The sequence below is a fragment of the Ictidomys tridecemlineatus genome, chromosome 11, assembly GCF_052094955.1.
Source record: "Ictidomys tridecemlineatus isolate mIctTri1 chromosome 11, mIctTri1.hap1, whole genome shotgun sequence".
In the NCBI taxonomy this organism is placed as follows: Eukaryota; Metazoa; Chordata; class Mammalia; order Rodentia; family Sciuridae; genus Ictidomys; species Ictidomys tridecemlineatus.
The window spans coordinates 18,552,101-18,568,666 of record NC_135487.1 but is presented as its reverse complement, the minus strand read 5'-3'; the positions used below and the strand labels follow the sequence as shown (position 1 = coordinate 18,568,666).

The 16,566-nt window shown below is 48.8% G+C and overlaps 1 protein-coding gene across 4 annotated transcripts in view; it reads right to left on the bottom strand.

Annotated features, from left to right (window-relative positions):
- Positions 1–5,347: 5,347 nt before the first annotated feature.
- Positions 5,348–16,566, bottom strand: part of Wdtc1 (WD and tetratricopeptide repeats 1) — a 66,394-nt gene continuing 55,175 nt past the window's right edge. For 3 of the 4 annotated variants that reach the window (XM_005317658.5, XM_078025694.1, XM_005317657.5), the window contains 6 exons: positions 16,271–16,379; positions 14,415–14,588; positions 11,174–11,409; positions 9,495–9,678; positions 8,371–8,563; positions 5,348–7,348 (listed from right to left, as the gene is read on the bottom strand). In XM_005317658.5, the coding sequence (XP_005317715.1) occupies positions 7,151–7,348; positions 8,371–8,563; positions 9,495–9,678; positions 11,174–11,409; positions 14,415–14,588; positions 16,271–16,379 (1,094 nt within the window). In that variant the 3' untranslated portion in view covers positions 5,348–7,150. The remainder of the gene's footprint in view (positions 7,349–8,370; positions 8,564–9,494; positions 9,679–11,173; positions 11,410–14,414; positions 14,589–16,270; positions 16,380–16,566) is intronic. The other variant, XM_005317659.5, reaches the window with a different exon arrangement.

Genomic DNA, 16,566 nt, shown 5'->3' with positions numbered 1-16,566 from the left:
AGAGTTCAAGTGACTCTTCTGCCTTAGCCTCCCCAGTAGCTAGGAACACAGGCACTTGTTACTGCACCCAGAATACCCGCTGCTTTTTTTTTTTTTTTTCTGGGTACTGGGGATTGAACCCAGGAGTACTTGACTACTGACTTACATTTCCTGCCCCTTTTATTTCTTTGAGACAGAGTTTCACTAAATTGATTAGGGACTTGCTAAGTTGCTGAGGCTAGCCTCCTGCTTCAGCCTCTTAGGGTTGCCAGGATTACAGATGTGTGCCCCCAGGCCCCATGATTTTGTGTGCGTGCGCGTGCAGTGCGTGCATGCGTGCGTGCAGTGAGGGAACCCAGAGCCTCATAAATGCTAGGCAAGCGCTCTACTACAAGCCACAAGCCAATCTCCTGTTATCTTTTGGTGTCTTGATAGCTCATTTCTTTTTATCATGAATAATATTCCATTGTGTGGTTGTACTAGTTGATCCATTCACTTTTTGAAGAACATCTTGGTTGCTTCCAGCTTTTTGATGATCAAGAATAAAAATGCTATAAATATTCATGTACAGATTTTTGTGTGGATATAAGATTTCAACTCTTTTGGGTAAGTACCAAGGAGTGTAGCTGGATCATATAGTAAGACTATGTTTGGCTTCATAAGAAACTGCCAAACTGTCTTTGAAAGTGGCTGTACCATTTTGCATTTCCATTGGCAATGAATGAGAGTTCCTGTTGCTCCACATCCTTGGCAGCATTTGGTATTGTCATCAAATTTTTTTTTTTTAGCCATTCTGAGTTTTGTAGTATTTTATTTTCACTTTTTTTTTTCAGTATTAGGGATTGAACCCAGGGATGCTCTACTACTGGGCTACATCCTCAGCATTTTTTTAGGTACCAGGGATTGAACTCAGGGGCATTCAACCACTGAGCCACATATCCAGTCCTTTTTTTGTATTTTATTTAGAGACAGGGTCTCACTGAGTTGCTCAGCACCTCACTTTTGCCGAGGCTGGCTTTGAACTCACAACCCTCCTGCCTCAGCCTCCCAAGCCACTGGGATTACAGTTGTGCACCGCTGCATCCAGCCATCCCCAGCCCTTTATTGTTTTTAAGACAGGATCTTGCTAAGTTACCCAGCCTGATCTTAAACTTGTGATCCTCCTGTTTCAGCTTCCCCAAGAAGCTGACATTACCAATGTGAGCCACTGTCCACAGCTCATTGTTATAATTTGCAATTTCCTAATGACATAATGTTGAATGCCTTTTCATGTGCCATTAGCCACCTATCTATCATATTTGGTAAGGAATATGTTCAGATTTTTTTTTTTTGTACCGGGGATTTAACCCAGGGAGACTTTACCAGCCTTTTTTAAAAATTTTGAGACAGGGCTGCTGAGGCTGGTCTTGAATTTACCATCCTTTCTCAGCCTCCCAAGTCACTGAACTCTAATGTAAGCTATAGACTTTGGTTCATCATCAGTATCAATACTGGTTTTTAATTGTTACAAATGTATCACACTGGGATTACATGTGTGCACCATAGCGCCCGGCTTGTTCAGATCCTATGCCCACTTTCAAATTGTTGAGCTTTGGGAGTTCTTTGTATATTTTAGATTCAAGACCTTTACCTGATATGTGTTTTGGAAATATTTTTGCACATCCCTTGGCTTGTCTTTTTCATTCTCTCTTTTTTTAATGTTTATTTTTTTAGTTGTAGTTAGACACAATACCTTTGCTTCATTCATCTATTTTCATGTGGTGCTGAGGATCGAACCCAGGGCCTTGCAAACACTAGGGCGAGCACTCTACCACTGAGCCACAACCCCAGCCCCTGTCTTTTTCATTCTCTTAACAGTGTGTTTTGCTGAGCAGAAGTTTTTAATTTGAATCAAGTCCAACTTGTGAATCTTTCTTTCATGGATTGTGGTCTTGGTGTTATATCTAAAAGCTTATTACAAGACTCAAGGTCATTTAGCTTGTTATTTTCTAGGAGTTTTTATATTTTTGTATTTTACATTTATTTACATCATGAGTTAATTTTTGTGAGCTTTTTTTTGCATGTGATTGTCCAGTTGTTCCAGCATTATTTGCTGGGAAAGGATAGTCCTCTATCAAATTGACTTTGCTCCTTTGTATGGGTCTATTTCTGGATTCTTAGTCATTCCATTGGTCTGTCTATTCTTTTGCCAATACCACACTGTCTTTATTATTGTAGCTTTTAGTATTTTATTTAATTCATATATTGGAACTGGGCATTGAACCCAGGGGTGCTTTACCACTGAGCCACATCCCCAGCCCTTTTTATTTTGTTTAGAGGACAGGGTCTCACCAAGTTGCTCAGGCTGGTCTTAAAACCTATGGTCCTCCTGTCTTAGCTTCCCTAATTCCTGGGATTACAGATGTGTGCCACTGTGCTCAGCTTCTTCACTGTTGTACTGGCTATTCTAGGTCTTCTGCCTCTCCATATAAACTTTTGAATCAATCTGCTGAAAACCTAATTTGTTGGTACTTGTAACTGGGATTATGAAGTTGTGTATCAAGTTGGAAAGAACCAACATGTTAATAATGTTAAATCTTCCTGTCCATAAACAAAGTATCTATTATCTTTTAAAATATTTTTTAGTTGCAGATGGACACAGTATATTTATAATCTAGTGCCTCACACATGGTAGGTAAGCACTCTACCACTGAGCCACAACCCCAGCCCCTACTCTACTTATTTTGATCTTCTTCGATTTCTTATTAATTTTGTAGGTTTTTTTTTTTTTTTTTTTTTTTTTTTTTTTTGCGGGGGTGGGTACCAGGGATTGAACTCTGGGGCACTCAACCACTGAGCCACATACCCAGCCTTTTTTTTTTTGTATTTTATTTAGACAGGGTCTCACTGAATTGCTTAGCGCCTTGCTGTTGCTGAGGCTGGCTTTGAACTTGCACAATCCTCCTGCCTCAGCCGCCCAATCCTCTAGGATTACAGAATTTTGTAGTTTTATTCACATAGATATTTACATTTTATTAGATTTCTATGGTTTTTTTTTTTTTTGAGTGCTAATGAGGGGTGACTGGTGGAGCACAGGGTACTTCTGGAGCAGTGAAACTATTCTGTATGAAAATGTAAAGTTGGATACCTGACGTTATGCAGTTGTCAAAACATGTATAGAGCTATACAACCCAGAGTGAACTCTAATGTAAGCTATGGACTTTGGTTCATCATCAGTATCAATACTGGTTTATTAATTGTTACAAATGTATCACACTAATGCAAAATGTTAATAATAGGTAAAACTGAACCAGGGAGAGGGTATATGAACTCACTGTACTAGGTGCTCAATTTTCTGTGTGCCTAAAACTTTCCTAAAAGAGTAAACACCATTAATTTAAAGGAGGTGGGGTAGGGAAAAGAATAAAGGAGCACCAACTCCAAGTGAGAGGGCTAGTGGGAAATTCTTCTAATGGCTCCTCCTTTCCTGTGGGAGGAGCCGATGGTCTCTCACCAATCACAGAAAATCCTTTATAATTTGGCCAAATGAAATCACTTAGGGTCCACGAGGGAATCTGTGACACTGTACTATTCCCTTGGCCTGGAACACTGTCTTCTCTTGCATTATCTGGAAGTATCTTGAAGCTTCTGCAGACTTCAATTTGGGAACACAGAAGAATGATGCCCCAGCCTGTAGCACTTGCTTTATAATGCCACCTACTGTGTTTCTGGTAGGACCTCTTTCTGTTTGGTCTCCTGGATGAAACCAAGCACAACTAGGTGGCTCCAACCTAGTTCTTCCCAAATGTACAAGCAGAAGAATCACAAAGTTTCAGTAGAGAAATTAATTCTCACAGCACTGAACCACAGTTCCCAAACTGCATCAAGGACCCTTAGGGCTTCATGGCAAATTCCAGGGGTCAAGGTAGGATATTTTATATTTGATAAGTACTCAACATCTATTGGATATTGAGAAAATTACTAGTTCAAGGTAGTTCAGTTTCTTTATTAGATTGGCACCGCATTGCTTTTGACTGTCTTTAAAAAGCTGGGTTTTAGCTGGGTGCGGTGGTGCACACCTATAATTCCACTACTCAGGAAACTAAGGAAGGCGGTCAATTCAAATGTAAGTTCAAGGCCAGCCTTGGCAACTTAGTGAGGTCACCTCTCAAAAATGTTTTTAAAAGGTGGGGATGTAGCTCAGTTGTAAAGTACTCCTGGGTTTAATCCTCATCCTGGAGGGGTGGGGAGAAAACTGGGCACAGTGGGGCAGGCCTGTAATCCCAGAAGCTTAAGAGGCTGTGGCAGGAGGATCACAAGTTCAAAGCTAAACTCAGCAATTTAGCAAGATTCTGTCTCAAAATAAAAATAAAAAGGGCTGGGGATGTGGCTCTGTGGTTAAATGTCCCTGGATTCAATCCCCAGTACGAAAAAAAAAGCAAATGAAATTCAATGTAGAATAGGAAACATGGCTAACAGTGTCTGTTCTGATTGGAAAGTCTGACAGCAGTTGCACAGATCACATTAGTAACTGCAGTTATTTAAAAATATTATGTATATTATTTTAAATAGCAACTAACTTGTTAGGACATAAACAAGTGTTAAGTGATTTGGGCTTGACTACTTAATAAACTGAACTGATAGTTATTTCTTTTGACTTAGGTGCTCCATGAAAAAATTACCAGGATGCTAATGGTGCTGTGAACTGAGAAAGTTTGGAATCCTCTGGTCTAAGAAATCATCTGATAATCCAGAACACAAAAACAAAAGCAGAAACAAAAACAAAACCTTGCAGGTTTTGAAATCAATTTAGTGGATTACAACCAGTATTTTTTCCCTAACAAAATAGAAATGTAAATAGAGCAAATTGCCTGTAGCAAGAGTAAGTAAAACTTTTTCGCTCATCACATATATACAATATACACACAAACATACATATGTGTGTGTGTGTATGTGAGATATTTAAATGTGTGTGTACATACACATACACAATACAAAAACGTACTTACACACGGATACGCATGTGTTTCCTGGGTCACAGTATGAACTGTATATTTCTCATCTGAATATATGAATTCTGGTTTTAAAAGTTTGAAAAACTACTAAGACTCCAAGTCCCTTATTTTTCAGGAATGAAAGCCAGAGAGTGAAAGCTGATTACTGCAAATTGCAGTCACCAGTGCTGGGCTTTGTGCTGGACCTTGCTGGCCTGAATGTTCTCAGCTCCCAGAGGCCTACAGGCAGGCCTCATTCTGCCTGGTAGAGGAGTGGTTACTCAAGGAAGGTGGTCAACTTAGTGAGGTCACGTCTCCTCTCATGGAGCTACAGAGAGGAGGTACCCTCTTGTCTCAAGACCCATGTGCACCCCACAAATGCCACCAGCCACAACTAGAACAAAATGGTTTTAATCAATTGCGTCACCCTCACTCTCCTGGGAGCAGAGCAACAAAAAGGCTCGGCTCCTGCCCCCAGAGGACAGTAAGGCTTATGTGTCCCTCCACGCTGCAGGGCCCAGGCTCTGGGCAGGCAGCGGGGGAGGCAGGAGGCAGGGAGGGAGGAAATGGTGGGTGGCTCGAACACAGGAAAGCAAAGGGGCCCTGGCCAGTTCTTGTACCCCAGGGCCTAGCCCCAGTACTCCTGCTCCCTACTCCCTGGCTCGAGAAAGGTCATGGAAAGAGACAGGGGAGCAAGTCCCAGCAGCAGGAGAAGCAGCAGCAGCTGTTTCCTTCACCAATAAATATACTTCATTACCAAGCTAGAAGAGAGGGGTGGGAAGCTGGACTGGGGTGGGCAGGAAGGGGAAGAAGCTGCCACCTATGTCGCTGGGATTAAAGCAATGAGATGGTGCCAGACCCCCCACCACTAGCCTCACCCCCCTCGTCTTCTTAAAACTGTGAAAAAGCTTTTAACATGGCCCTCCTGTCTCCAGGGCTGCTCTGAAGCCTGACTGAGAGGAGGCACCTGGCAGAGACAGGGGCTGAGTGAGGGAGAGGGAGGGAGGGAGGGCGGGAGAGAAGGGAGGCTGCTGCTCCCCAGAGGCTGCAGCTGGAGGGCTGGAGCCAAGGAAGCACGGAGGGTAAGGGGGAGGGAGAGAGGAGGGGGAGAACCAACTACCCAGAGCAGCTCCAGAGAGTGGAGCCAAGGGGGCGAGGGAAAGGGGGGCTTGGTGGTGGGGTGACTGCTGCATCCAGTGTAAAGCTTGGGGCGGAGGAAAGCGGGGCTGAGTTAGGCTTTTTCCCACCAACCTCCCCCCAGAGCAGCAGGGGACAGAGAGAAGCCATCACTTCTTTGGTCTTTGTGGCTGCTCAGCAGTGGGGTGGGAAGGAGGGCAGAAAGGGCAGAGACAGGCCCTTAGCAGGAAGCGCTACCTCAGCAGAGTAGGCCCAGCTGGGAGCTCAGGCAAAAAGGTCACAGTGAGGCCAAGGAGCGCCCAAGAGGAGAGTGGCCATGGTGCAGAAGTGGCTGCACGGGTGGGTGGGGTATGGTGCAGTGCTCCAGTCCCAGCCAGGTCTCTAAGGAAAGGCAGAGCCCCTGATGGAGAGCAGGCTCAGGGCTAGAGCCTGTGCTCAGGAGCAGACAAGGAGGCTTCACTGTCCCCCAGGCAAGGCAGGTGGCCTGGCCTTGCCGACTCCAGAGCTCCCATCCTTCCCTTTGCTTCCACCTTAACACTGGTGGCTGTGGAGGGAGGGTGGAACTCCATCCTTTTTCAGAACCTTCCCTGAAGACCATGGGGGAAGCTAGCCCTGCAGGCGGGAGAGCAAGAGTGGCAACTTGTCAAGCTGGCCTTTACCAACTGGGAGTTCCACTCCCCTTCCTGCTGCCAACTGAAGTGCAGGGCGGCCCTTGAGGACAGTGTCAGCCCTTGCCTCCCCACTGGAGGCAGAGGGGTTTTTAGGCAGGTCAGAGCCCTCCAGGCAAGTGGAAGCAGGAGATGTGGCATATGGAGGGGCTTCCCCTCCTGCTCTTCTGCTCAGGGCTGGGGACAATCAAGGGACAATCAGCTCAAGAGTCTGAAAGCCAGCAAGTTGCAGCAACCCCCACCCCCAATGCCAAACTAACAAACAAAACAGGGGAAATGAAAAAATGGGGAGGTGGGGGTGGGAAGACAAACCAAAACAGAACCCCCTGACCTCCTGCCCAGGGAGGAGGGTCCAGCCAGTAGCATGGGGCTGGGGACCGGGACTAGGAGTGTCTAGCTGGGCCGGCATTGCACCTGACCCTCGGAGCTGTCCTCATCATCAGAGGCCCCGGCGCCCCCGCTGCTCAGGCCTGTGATCCGGTAGCCCATGTTGAGCAGCATCACCTCCAAGGGGTCCGCATTCATGCGCCGCTGGTTGGCCTGAGAAGCACCCTCCATGTCTTCTACAACTCGGCCGGTGAGGTCTTCACTCTGTGGTGGAGGAGAGAGCAATGTGAGTGGGCCCAGGTTGGGAGGGACTCCAGAATACCGAGGAAGCAAGTGCCCCAGAACATATGACGGGGCAACAGGGAGGGGAAACACTGGCTGAACTGCAGAGGGAAGGGCTGCTCGTACCTGGAGACGTGTGCTGGGGACAGGACACGTGTACTGAGAAATATATGCAAGAAACACACACACAGAAGGTTTGTACAAGAGGAATAACACCACATTGGGTTATATCTGCATGGGACACATGCACACACTGGAATGCATGTTGGGGAGACACGTCACATCAGAGCACACACACACTGGACCCAGGGAGAGGGCAGTTATAGGTTACTCTCTCGTTACTCTCAAATGGCAGCCCTCCTCCCTTCTGCTCTCCAGGGAGGCACTTGACAAATTAGCATGGGGCTAGGAGTGAAGGGGTCACCCTGACCACACCTCATGGGCTGGGCTCCACAGACACCACTTCTTGGTCCTCAAAGTGACCTTTGGAGTGATGCTGTCATTCTCATTTCCAGTGTAGATGGTTAAGTTGCAGAGTGAAGGGGTGAGGGGTGGGGCTCAACTCAGGCCCACCAGATGCCAAATCCCGAACCCTTCCCTGTGACTGAGGAACTGGCCTCTGAACCGCTTCTGGGCAGAACACCACAGTGGAATACAATGGAAAGGATCCCTGGGAACCCTGAGGCACTCTCCCCATGAGGGCCGCAGCTGGTGTGGTTCTCTCTGCCCTCCTGCACCTGTCCTTGAGGCCTCTCATCCTCACAGCTGGCTCAAGGATATGCTCCAAGAAAGCAGGAGCCAACTCTTGCCCCTGGAAGTGCCCACCATACTTGAAGCTTCTTGGACCTGACGCAGTATTGGGTCCTAGGCTGAGCTTACTCACAGGGCAGCCTTTGGCTTCTGTGTGACTCTTTTCAGCTCGCACAGGCTCAGCTGGAGGCACTGTACTGGGTTCCCCCACCTTCTTCCCTGTCTGGCTTTGGCCACCTTGCCTGTACCCTTACCTCTGGTCGGGGGTTCCAGAGTCGCACGACAGGATCGATGCCACTGGTGGCCAGGAAGCAGTAGCTGGGATGCGGCTGCAGGCAATTGACGATGGACTCATCCCCCTGAAGCACGCGTACTAGGTTGGTGGTCTCCTTTTCCCAGATGAAGAAGGAGCCATCATCAGAGCCACTGACGATGTACTGAGCGTTGCTGGCGGGGGGCAAAGGGCAGGGAGGTCAGGTGGGGTACTTCCCTAAAGCCTCAAATAGAGGCCAATGGCTTAGGGCAAGAGGGAGCAGGGAAGTCTGTTGTCACTCAGTCCCCCACACTTGGGGGTCTGCCCTTGACTCAGAATTCCCATGCACATGGGAATCTGCCCATATTGGAGACCCTCATCATTGTTCTCTTAAACCTTGGATTAGAGACTGCCTGGGTTCCTCCAAGATAGTCTCCTCCAAAGCACACTGTAACCCGAGTGATGCCAGGATAGGCTCTTGTACCTCTTGGGTCTCTAAGAACACCCTCGCCTACATCTTCCCTCAGCACTCCTAGACTTCTTGGACCCAGGCCCTCAATCTGCAGCACAGGCCCTCACCTGCTGACATTTAGAGGGGATCTCGGTGGAGCAATTCTTGATTCATGTTCATGTGTCTCACCTACCCAAAGGTTTAGTGTAAACCTCTACAAAGGAGGGTTGCAGGTGAAGGTATCTGAGACATGGGCTTTGTCCCTCAGTACCCAGGGCACAATTCTGAGCACACAATGGGTGTGCCACAATTCCCAGCCTGAGGGCTCTTGCCTCATCTTCCCCCAGCAGAGAAAGCTGCAAACAACCAAAGAAAATAAGACTGACAAATGCAGAAAGGGGAGGAGTTGGGGAGGAAAGAATGGTCAAGCACTGCACTGCATGTGTCACTTGGATTATCCGGTTAGTCCTTGTGGCCCCATGAGTGGGTATGGCTAGTTTCATATCATAGGTGAAGAGACTGAGGCTGACAGAGGTAAAGCCATTTGCCCAAGGGTACAGAGGAAGAGCTGGGAGCTGAGGCTCTTTTCTAAAAGCATTTTGTCTCCAATGCCATCCCACCCCCGCTCCTATGGCCAACTGGGCTATGCCCTCCTCCTGTTCAGGGCCTCGGACCTGCCAAAGAAATTGGCCTCCTTGATATCTGTTGTGGTGTTGCAGTGGCCACAGTAGCGGAACTGATAGTCATAGCTTCGTTCCCGTAGGACCATCTCATCTTCTGAGATGGAGTCTTTGCGGCTTGTGCTTCGGAGGCGGACTGGGCCACCACCACCACCACCACCAGCTCCCTTCTTCTCTTCTGGGGAAAGAGAGCAAGCAAAGGTAAGAATACTGGCCTTCCCACCTTCCAACACCTTTTGACCACCCATGGCCCAGTATTCAGCTCAAGAACTGTCAATTTAGGGTTATCTGCCTCCACCCTTACTCTGGAGAATTGGGAAAGGGTTGTGAGAAAGATGTATCTTTGGATCCTGCCATCTTTTGAGGATGTTTAAGAGGGAATCTCTGAAGCCAGGAGAGTCCTGATTCAGTTCCCTGAGCAAAGGAATAAAGGCCTAGAAGCTCTGAGGATGCACGGGCTCACAGAATGTTTCTGTGGAGAAGAAAGGCAGAGTAGGGTGGGGGGGGCACTAGTAAAAAGCTCAGGTGACTTTCACAAAGACTTATAGTGCTTAAGGCGGTAAGGACCAAGTTTGTATACTCTGCAAAACAAGTTTTTATATGGATTCCAACTGCAGCCTGATTGGTTGACAGGTAAAATCACACTGGTTTTCTCAGTTTCCTAAAGGTGCATCATTTCCACCTGCTCTGTGGCCTTTGTATGTACTAGTGCCCATGAAAAGGACTCTGTACCTCCCAGACACCTGTATCCTCTGAATCCTCAGATCTTGGCTTAAATGTGTGTTCCCAAAGAACCCCAGATTGCCATCAAACTCTCCCCCATACACCCACACCATTCATGGCCCCCAGGTACTTTTCATTTTTTGTGACTCTCTTTCAGTGCTTGGTTTCTTTATGAACAAACTCCACCAACACTGAAATCTCAATGGACAGGGTCACAGCTGTATTCCCAGGGCTCAGCATAGTGCCTGGCACATGGCAGTTGTCTGATAACTTCATTAAACAAATAAACCAATCCCATGGTTAAGTAAATTGCAAAGAAGAGCGAGGTTCTGTTTTTGCCTACAGTGAGCTCACCTTCCATGTTCATAGACCACACCATCATGCCCAGCCCACTCTCCAAGCTATCTATCTAGTGAGGTGAGCTGGGCAGGGCTTCATGAGCCCTTTGTGCAGGTGAGGCAGTGGTTCAGAGGCTGTGCTGTACCCACAGCCACACAAGTTAACACCTGGTAGAGCTGAGGTGGGAATGAGGCATTTCTGTTGCTCTGTGCTGTGGTCTCTGCTGCATTTGCACAGACTGGAACAAAGGCCATGATCAGCTCCTGCCTCTCTCTCAGCCCAGGGAGGCTGCCAAGGCCCTGTCTGTGAGCAGGTGGGAAGGCCCAGCTGGAGACCACATGGCCTGACTGGGTTCAGCTCCCTCCTATGCCAGGTGCTTTGAACACGCTAGAGAAAAATCCTCTACAGAAACTCTCAATGGGAGGTGCTAACATTTCCCTTCTTCAGGTGAGGAAAGTGAGTCTCAGAGGGAGAGACTGTTTCAAGGTCACATGGTTTCTGAATCAGCACCTGAGTTCAGACCTCTCCAATCCCAGAAACATTCTCTCCAAAAGGTCATGCAGCCCCTCAAACAGGTGAGTGACAGCCACCCCTCCTTGGTGCCCACTCACCGCCATCATTTTTGGAGAAGAGGGCAGCTGTGATGTCACGGCCCAGAGCATCACAAGCGCTGCTGTGGGCCTGCTCCGGGAACTTCCCTTTGAAGTCGTCTAGGCACTCCAGGGCCTCAGCCACATACTTGAGCTCAAAGAGGCAGCGGGCCAGGCGGAAGTGTGCCTTCAGGTGGCATGGGTTTAGGGATATGGCCTTGAGGCAGTCCCTTAGGGCATCATAGTGGTCGCCGTCCCTGGGAAGGCAGGGGAATGTGGCTTGGAGGTGATGTCATGTAGCAAGCAAAGGGTCATCCTACTTGTCTCCTCTGCTTTCTGTGGCCACCCCAGACCACCTCTGATAGACATGAAGATGAGGGGAGTTGGGAGTGAAGAAAATACAGCCCAGGTATTCCTCCCTGGGAGTATGTGAAGGAGCAAATTAGGAACCCTGAGGAGTTGGTAAGGTAGCAAAAAACGGTGTTAGGCTGCCCTCTGCTGAGAACAGACTGCAACTGTGCACTGCTTCTCCCCCCCCCCCCAGGCACCCGCAGCTCTGCAGCAGAAGGCCTGGCATCCTGCCCACCTCAGGCTCCCCAAGCCCTCCTTCTCTCTTCCTTCATCCACCTCCTCAAATCCCCCTGCTGGCCTTCAAAGCCTTGTCCAAGGCAGGGGGCCCCCAAGGACAGTTCTGTGGTGGGGGGAAGCCAGAAGTGCCAGGCTGGGGACTCAGGGTCGACCAGCAGGCAGCAGCCCTCATCCAGACCCCCCTCTGTCCTGGCTGACTGATCCACAGCAGCTGTGGCCTCTACCTCCTGGGGCTGGAGGATGGGGCCTGACTGTCTGGCACAGTCAGCTCTTTGGAAGCTGATGGCAAGGGGGCTGAGCACGCCAGGAGCTCCAAATTGTCCCTACTCACTTCTCCAACCTAAAGTATGGATGAAGGGAAGTGGGAGAGTTTCTTTAGAGGGGGGGAGTCAGTAGGCAGAGGTAAAAGGAAAAGCCCCTCCTTCTCCCACCCTAAGCCAGAATATAGGAGGCCTGCTGCCCTGGACCCCAGTAACATATCCTTGTCTCTCATCTGGAGAACGAGACAGGTCACAAGAGCCAATTCCCCACTGGAAGCATATTTTCTTTTCCACTTGCTGCTGGGATGGGGTTGGTCTACTCAAGCAGTAAGCAGCACTCCCTAGAGCTGATGGCCCCTCCACCAAGGGCATAGCTCACAGCTCTCCTGCACGGCCAAAGCAGGCCTGGCACTGGATTGTTCCTTCTGATACTTCTCTGCCTACAGCACTCCAGAGGTAGCACCAGTCCTTGGAATAGCAACCCTCAGACCAGGAACCAGCAGCTCAGCAGTGTGAAGGCAGGAGACAGAGCTTCTTTGATAGCACGGCTTGCGTCAGAACCAGTGGCTATGACGAAGGAGCAGGCGCTGTTTGGAAACCAATTACTGCCTGCAAGGTGCCCCTCCAAGCTCCTGGGGAGAACCAGACCGGAGACAAGCCAGGAACCAGAGGGTGGTCTGCATCTAGAGCAGATGGTAGCCCTGGGGAGACTGGCCTGGGACAGAATGTGACATTATAGGGGTCACTGACAGGCATGTGGGGATGGGGGAGAGAGATGCTGGCCCCAGGGCTCACCCATCCTAGTCCCACTGCCAGATCAATCTCCCTGAAACGACGGCCCTCTGAGCATCCCTCTCCTGCACAAAACTCTGTAGTAGCTGCCCATCATGCACTGAATTGAGGCCAAACGCCACTGCTCTGCATTCCAAGCCCTTCCCAGGCCGGCCCCAGGCTACCTCACAGACTCATCTCGTGCCAGTCCCTTCCAGAACCCTCTGCTCCAGCCAAATGGATTTGCTGTTCAGTCAGTCCCCCACCCCCACACCTTTGTTCACACCATTTAATCTCCCTGGAATGTCCTTCCCTATGGTACCTTCCTCCCCTTCATCTCCTTGTCTAAGCCTGTCCACGCTTCGAGCCCACACAGACACCAGGTCTGTTTTTTTTTTTGTGTGTGTGTGTGTGTGCTCGGGATGGAGCCCAGGATCTCATTCATGCTTGGCAAGCCCCACCAACTGGGCTACACCCCAAGCCCAAAACACCATGTCTTTCTGGTACTTCACTGATTCCCAGCTAAAACGACCACAACACTTTACCTGACCATTTATGAGACTTAACTGCTTTCTGCCCCTTCAACACTGAACTATACCTGGAACTTTATTCCCTGCTGGGGTCTTTGGAGCACAGGGGTGCAGAAGGAAATAACTTTGTGTACCTAGCACATAGTAGAAGCTCAGAGAACAAGATGAGGACATTACTAACTTCTCTTAGCAAGAATGTAGGTTTGATGCTGAGTTATACCCAACTGTTGGGACAGAGAGGTGACACACCTCAGGATAACTTCAAAAGAGTCCACCTGAGCCCTAGAAAAACTCTCGATGCCTGAGCTAGGCATGTAGGGGTTGCATCTTCCCCACCCCCACTAACATCCTGCTGACTTGGGTGGGTTTCTTAAGCTTCCCCAGGCCTGCCTAGTTTCAGCCAGACGATGGCACACCAGCTGGCCTGTCTGTCTGGGCAGAGTCGACGTATGCCAGACGGAGCAGAAATGGCTGTGGGCCCAGCTCTATCCATCTCCAGTTCTGGCCTTGGCTGGGGGATGGGGGTCTGCCTGTCTGCTTGCCTGCTGGTGCTGCAGGCAGAAGGGCTGGGGGCCTGATGGTTTCCTCAAGATATGAACCACCATATCATTACACCAACCACTATACCCCAGCCATGATCCACAGCTGGCCCCAGATCTCTGGAATCTTGTTTGTGCTTGGCCTAGTGGGTCTAAAAATACAGAAAGCAAGCCCCAGGGGTAAGGAGCTGCAGAACCACTTCAGATGATATCAAGTGAATTCATCTAATCCTCATTCTCACCTAGCAAGATTCCACTGCTATTTGAAAGTCCAATTCAAGGCTCAATTCTCCAATAGTTGGGATTTATCATTCTCTCAACTCCTACTTCCTCAGTGGCCACAGAACTTTATAATAAAGCATCATGTTGAAACTACTTATGAATTTGTTCACTTAGCTGTGAGCTTCCCTGGTGTTTGGGACTTCAGACTTGGTGCACCTGCCTACGGTCAGTCTGGAGGTCAGGAGGAGAGGCCTTGGCCCAGGTAGCAGTTTCCCTCCCTGGAAGTCTTGGCAACTTGGCTCCATCAGGCCTGCTGCCTTGTGGTCCAGGTCCCCTCTGCAGGCCCACTTACCACTTGCGCTTCATGTAGGCAGCAGCTCGGTTTCCATAGAGCATGGCATTATGAGGGGCCCTCTGCACAGCCTTGCTGTAAAGCTGAATGGCCTGGGTCCACTGCTGGCAGGCAAAAGCCTCATTGGCTTGCTGCTTCACACGTTCCAGATATGGGGGCAGCTCCACCTGGGGGCTATAAGGGAAGCAGAGCCAAGTCAGACAAGTCAAAGGTCAGAGCAGCCCTCCAAAGGTCTGCAGCACTGTCTGAGGGTCAGGCAAGTTTTCTCAACCCCTGGGATCTGCACTACCATCTAGAAGACAGGGCCACTCTTATCCTGACCTGGGTTAATATCTATTAACCTGAGAGGAAATAGGCACAATTCCAATGCTGTGAGTCATTGAAAAAGAAGAGGGGCAGGAATGAAGCCATCCTAAACAGCCTTAAGGCAGTTCTTTTGCAGTACTAGGGATAAAACCCAGGGACCCTCTATCACTGAGCTACATCCCCAGCCCTTTTCAATTTTTATTTTGAAACAGAATCTTGCTAAATTGCCCAGATGGGCCTCAAACTTCCCGAATTGCTGGGATTACAGGGTGCGCCATTGCATCTGGCTTAAGACCTTTTTTTTTTTTCCGGTACTGGTGATTGAACCCAGGGGTGCTTAGCCACTGAGCCACCCCCCAGTCCTTTTTACAAATTTTTAAATTTTGAGACAGTCTCAATAAGTTGCATAGGGTCTCATTAAATTGCTGAGGCTGGTATACAATTTGCAATCCTCCTGCCTCAGCCTCCTCAGTAGCTGGAATTATAGGCATGCCCCACTGTGCCTGGCCCAGCTTAAGGCAATACTTTTTTTTGGGGGGAGGGTTACTGGGGATTGAACTCAAAGGCACTTAACCACTCAGCCACTTCCTCAGCCCTTTTCTGTATTTTACTTAGAGACAGTTGCTTAGGGCCTGGCTAAATTGCTGAGGTTGTCTCAGCCTTCTGAGCTGTTGGGATTACAGGCTTGTATCACCATGCCCGGCTTAAGGCAATTCTTTTTATTTTTTTAACACATATTTTTAGTTGTTTATAGACCTGCATTTTATTCACTTATTTATATGCAGTGCTGAGAATTGAACCCACTGCTTCATACATGCCAGGTAAGCACTCTATCACTGAGCCACAACCCCAGCCCATTAAGGCAATTCTTTTTTTTTTTCTTTTTAGCTGTAAATGGACACAATAACTTTTTTAAATGTATTTATTTTTTTTTTATTTGGTGTTGAGGATTGAACCCAGTGCCTCACACATGTGATGCAAGTGTTCTACCACTGAGCTACAGCCCCAGCCCCCATTAACACAATTCTTAATCAAACCCTTGGGCATGATAGTAGTTGACACTACCTGCCTCCCTGCTAAGCTGAACCTCATGGTCACCCAAGTTCCTCATATGAATCTCTCTATGGACAATTGTTTATCTGAATGGATAGAAAATTTGAACACCTATGTACCTAAGCCCAGCATAAGACCTGGCACAGAATAGAGGCAGGATATACTCTAGGATAGGGAATAATACAGTGAGAGAGGATCATCTGTTTGGAATCTCTATTTGGAGATACCTTAGTACTAAGAGGCAACTAGCCTCTGGGCCCTGATCCCAGCTACTGTCAAGGGACTAGAGCTTCAGTCTAAGCATGACTGATATCCTACTAGGTAGGAGAGGCCTTGGACCACCAGCCACCCTCCAAGAAGCTCTCTGCCCCGGTCTCTACTCTCTGGGATGCATGCCTAGGTGCAGGTCAGGGGGAAGGTTTATAGAGCATGTCCTTCCCTCAAGTTCATAGAGAGTAACTGAGGCTTGGAGGACTGAATGGGTCAGCTGGCCTCACCTGATATGCCCCCTACTTTCTGGCAGTCGGAAGCCGTTGCTGTGAAGGTGCAGGCCATTAGACACGCCGTTGGACACACCATTGGTAGACATCTTGCCGTTCTGGACTTCTGGCAGGATGGGGAGAAAGTAACAATGACAACTCAGGATGAGGCCCTTGTTTCTTCTCCACAGCCCTTCAGCTTCCAACACAGGGTCTGATGGTTCCACTGTGGGACTGACTATTCCTCCAAGGTAAGACCCAGTCCCAGAGACCAAGTTTGAACAGACCAGCAGTGAAGACATAAAGAAAAGCCT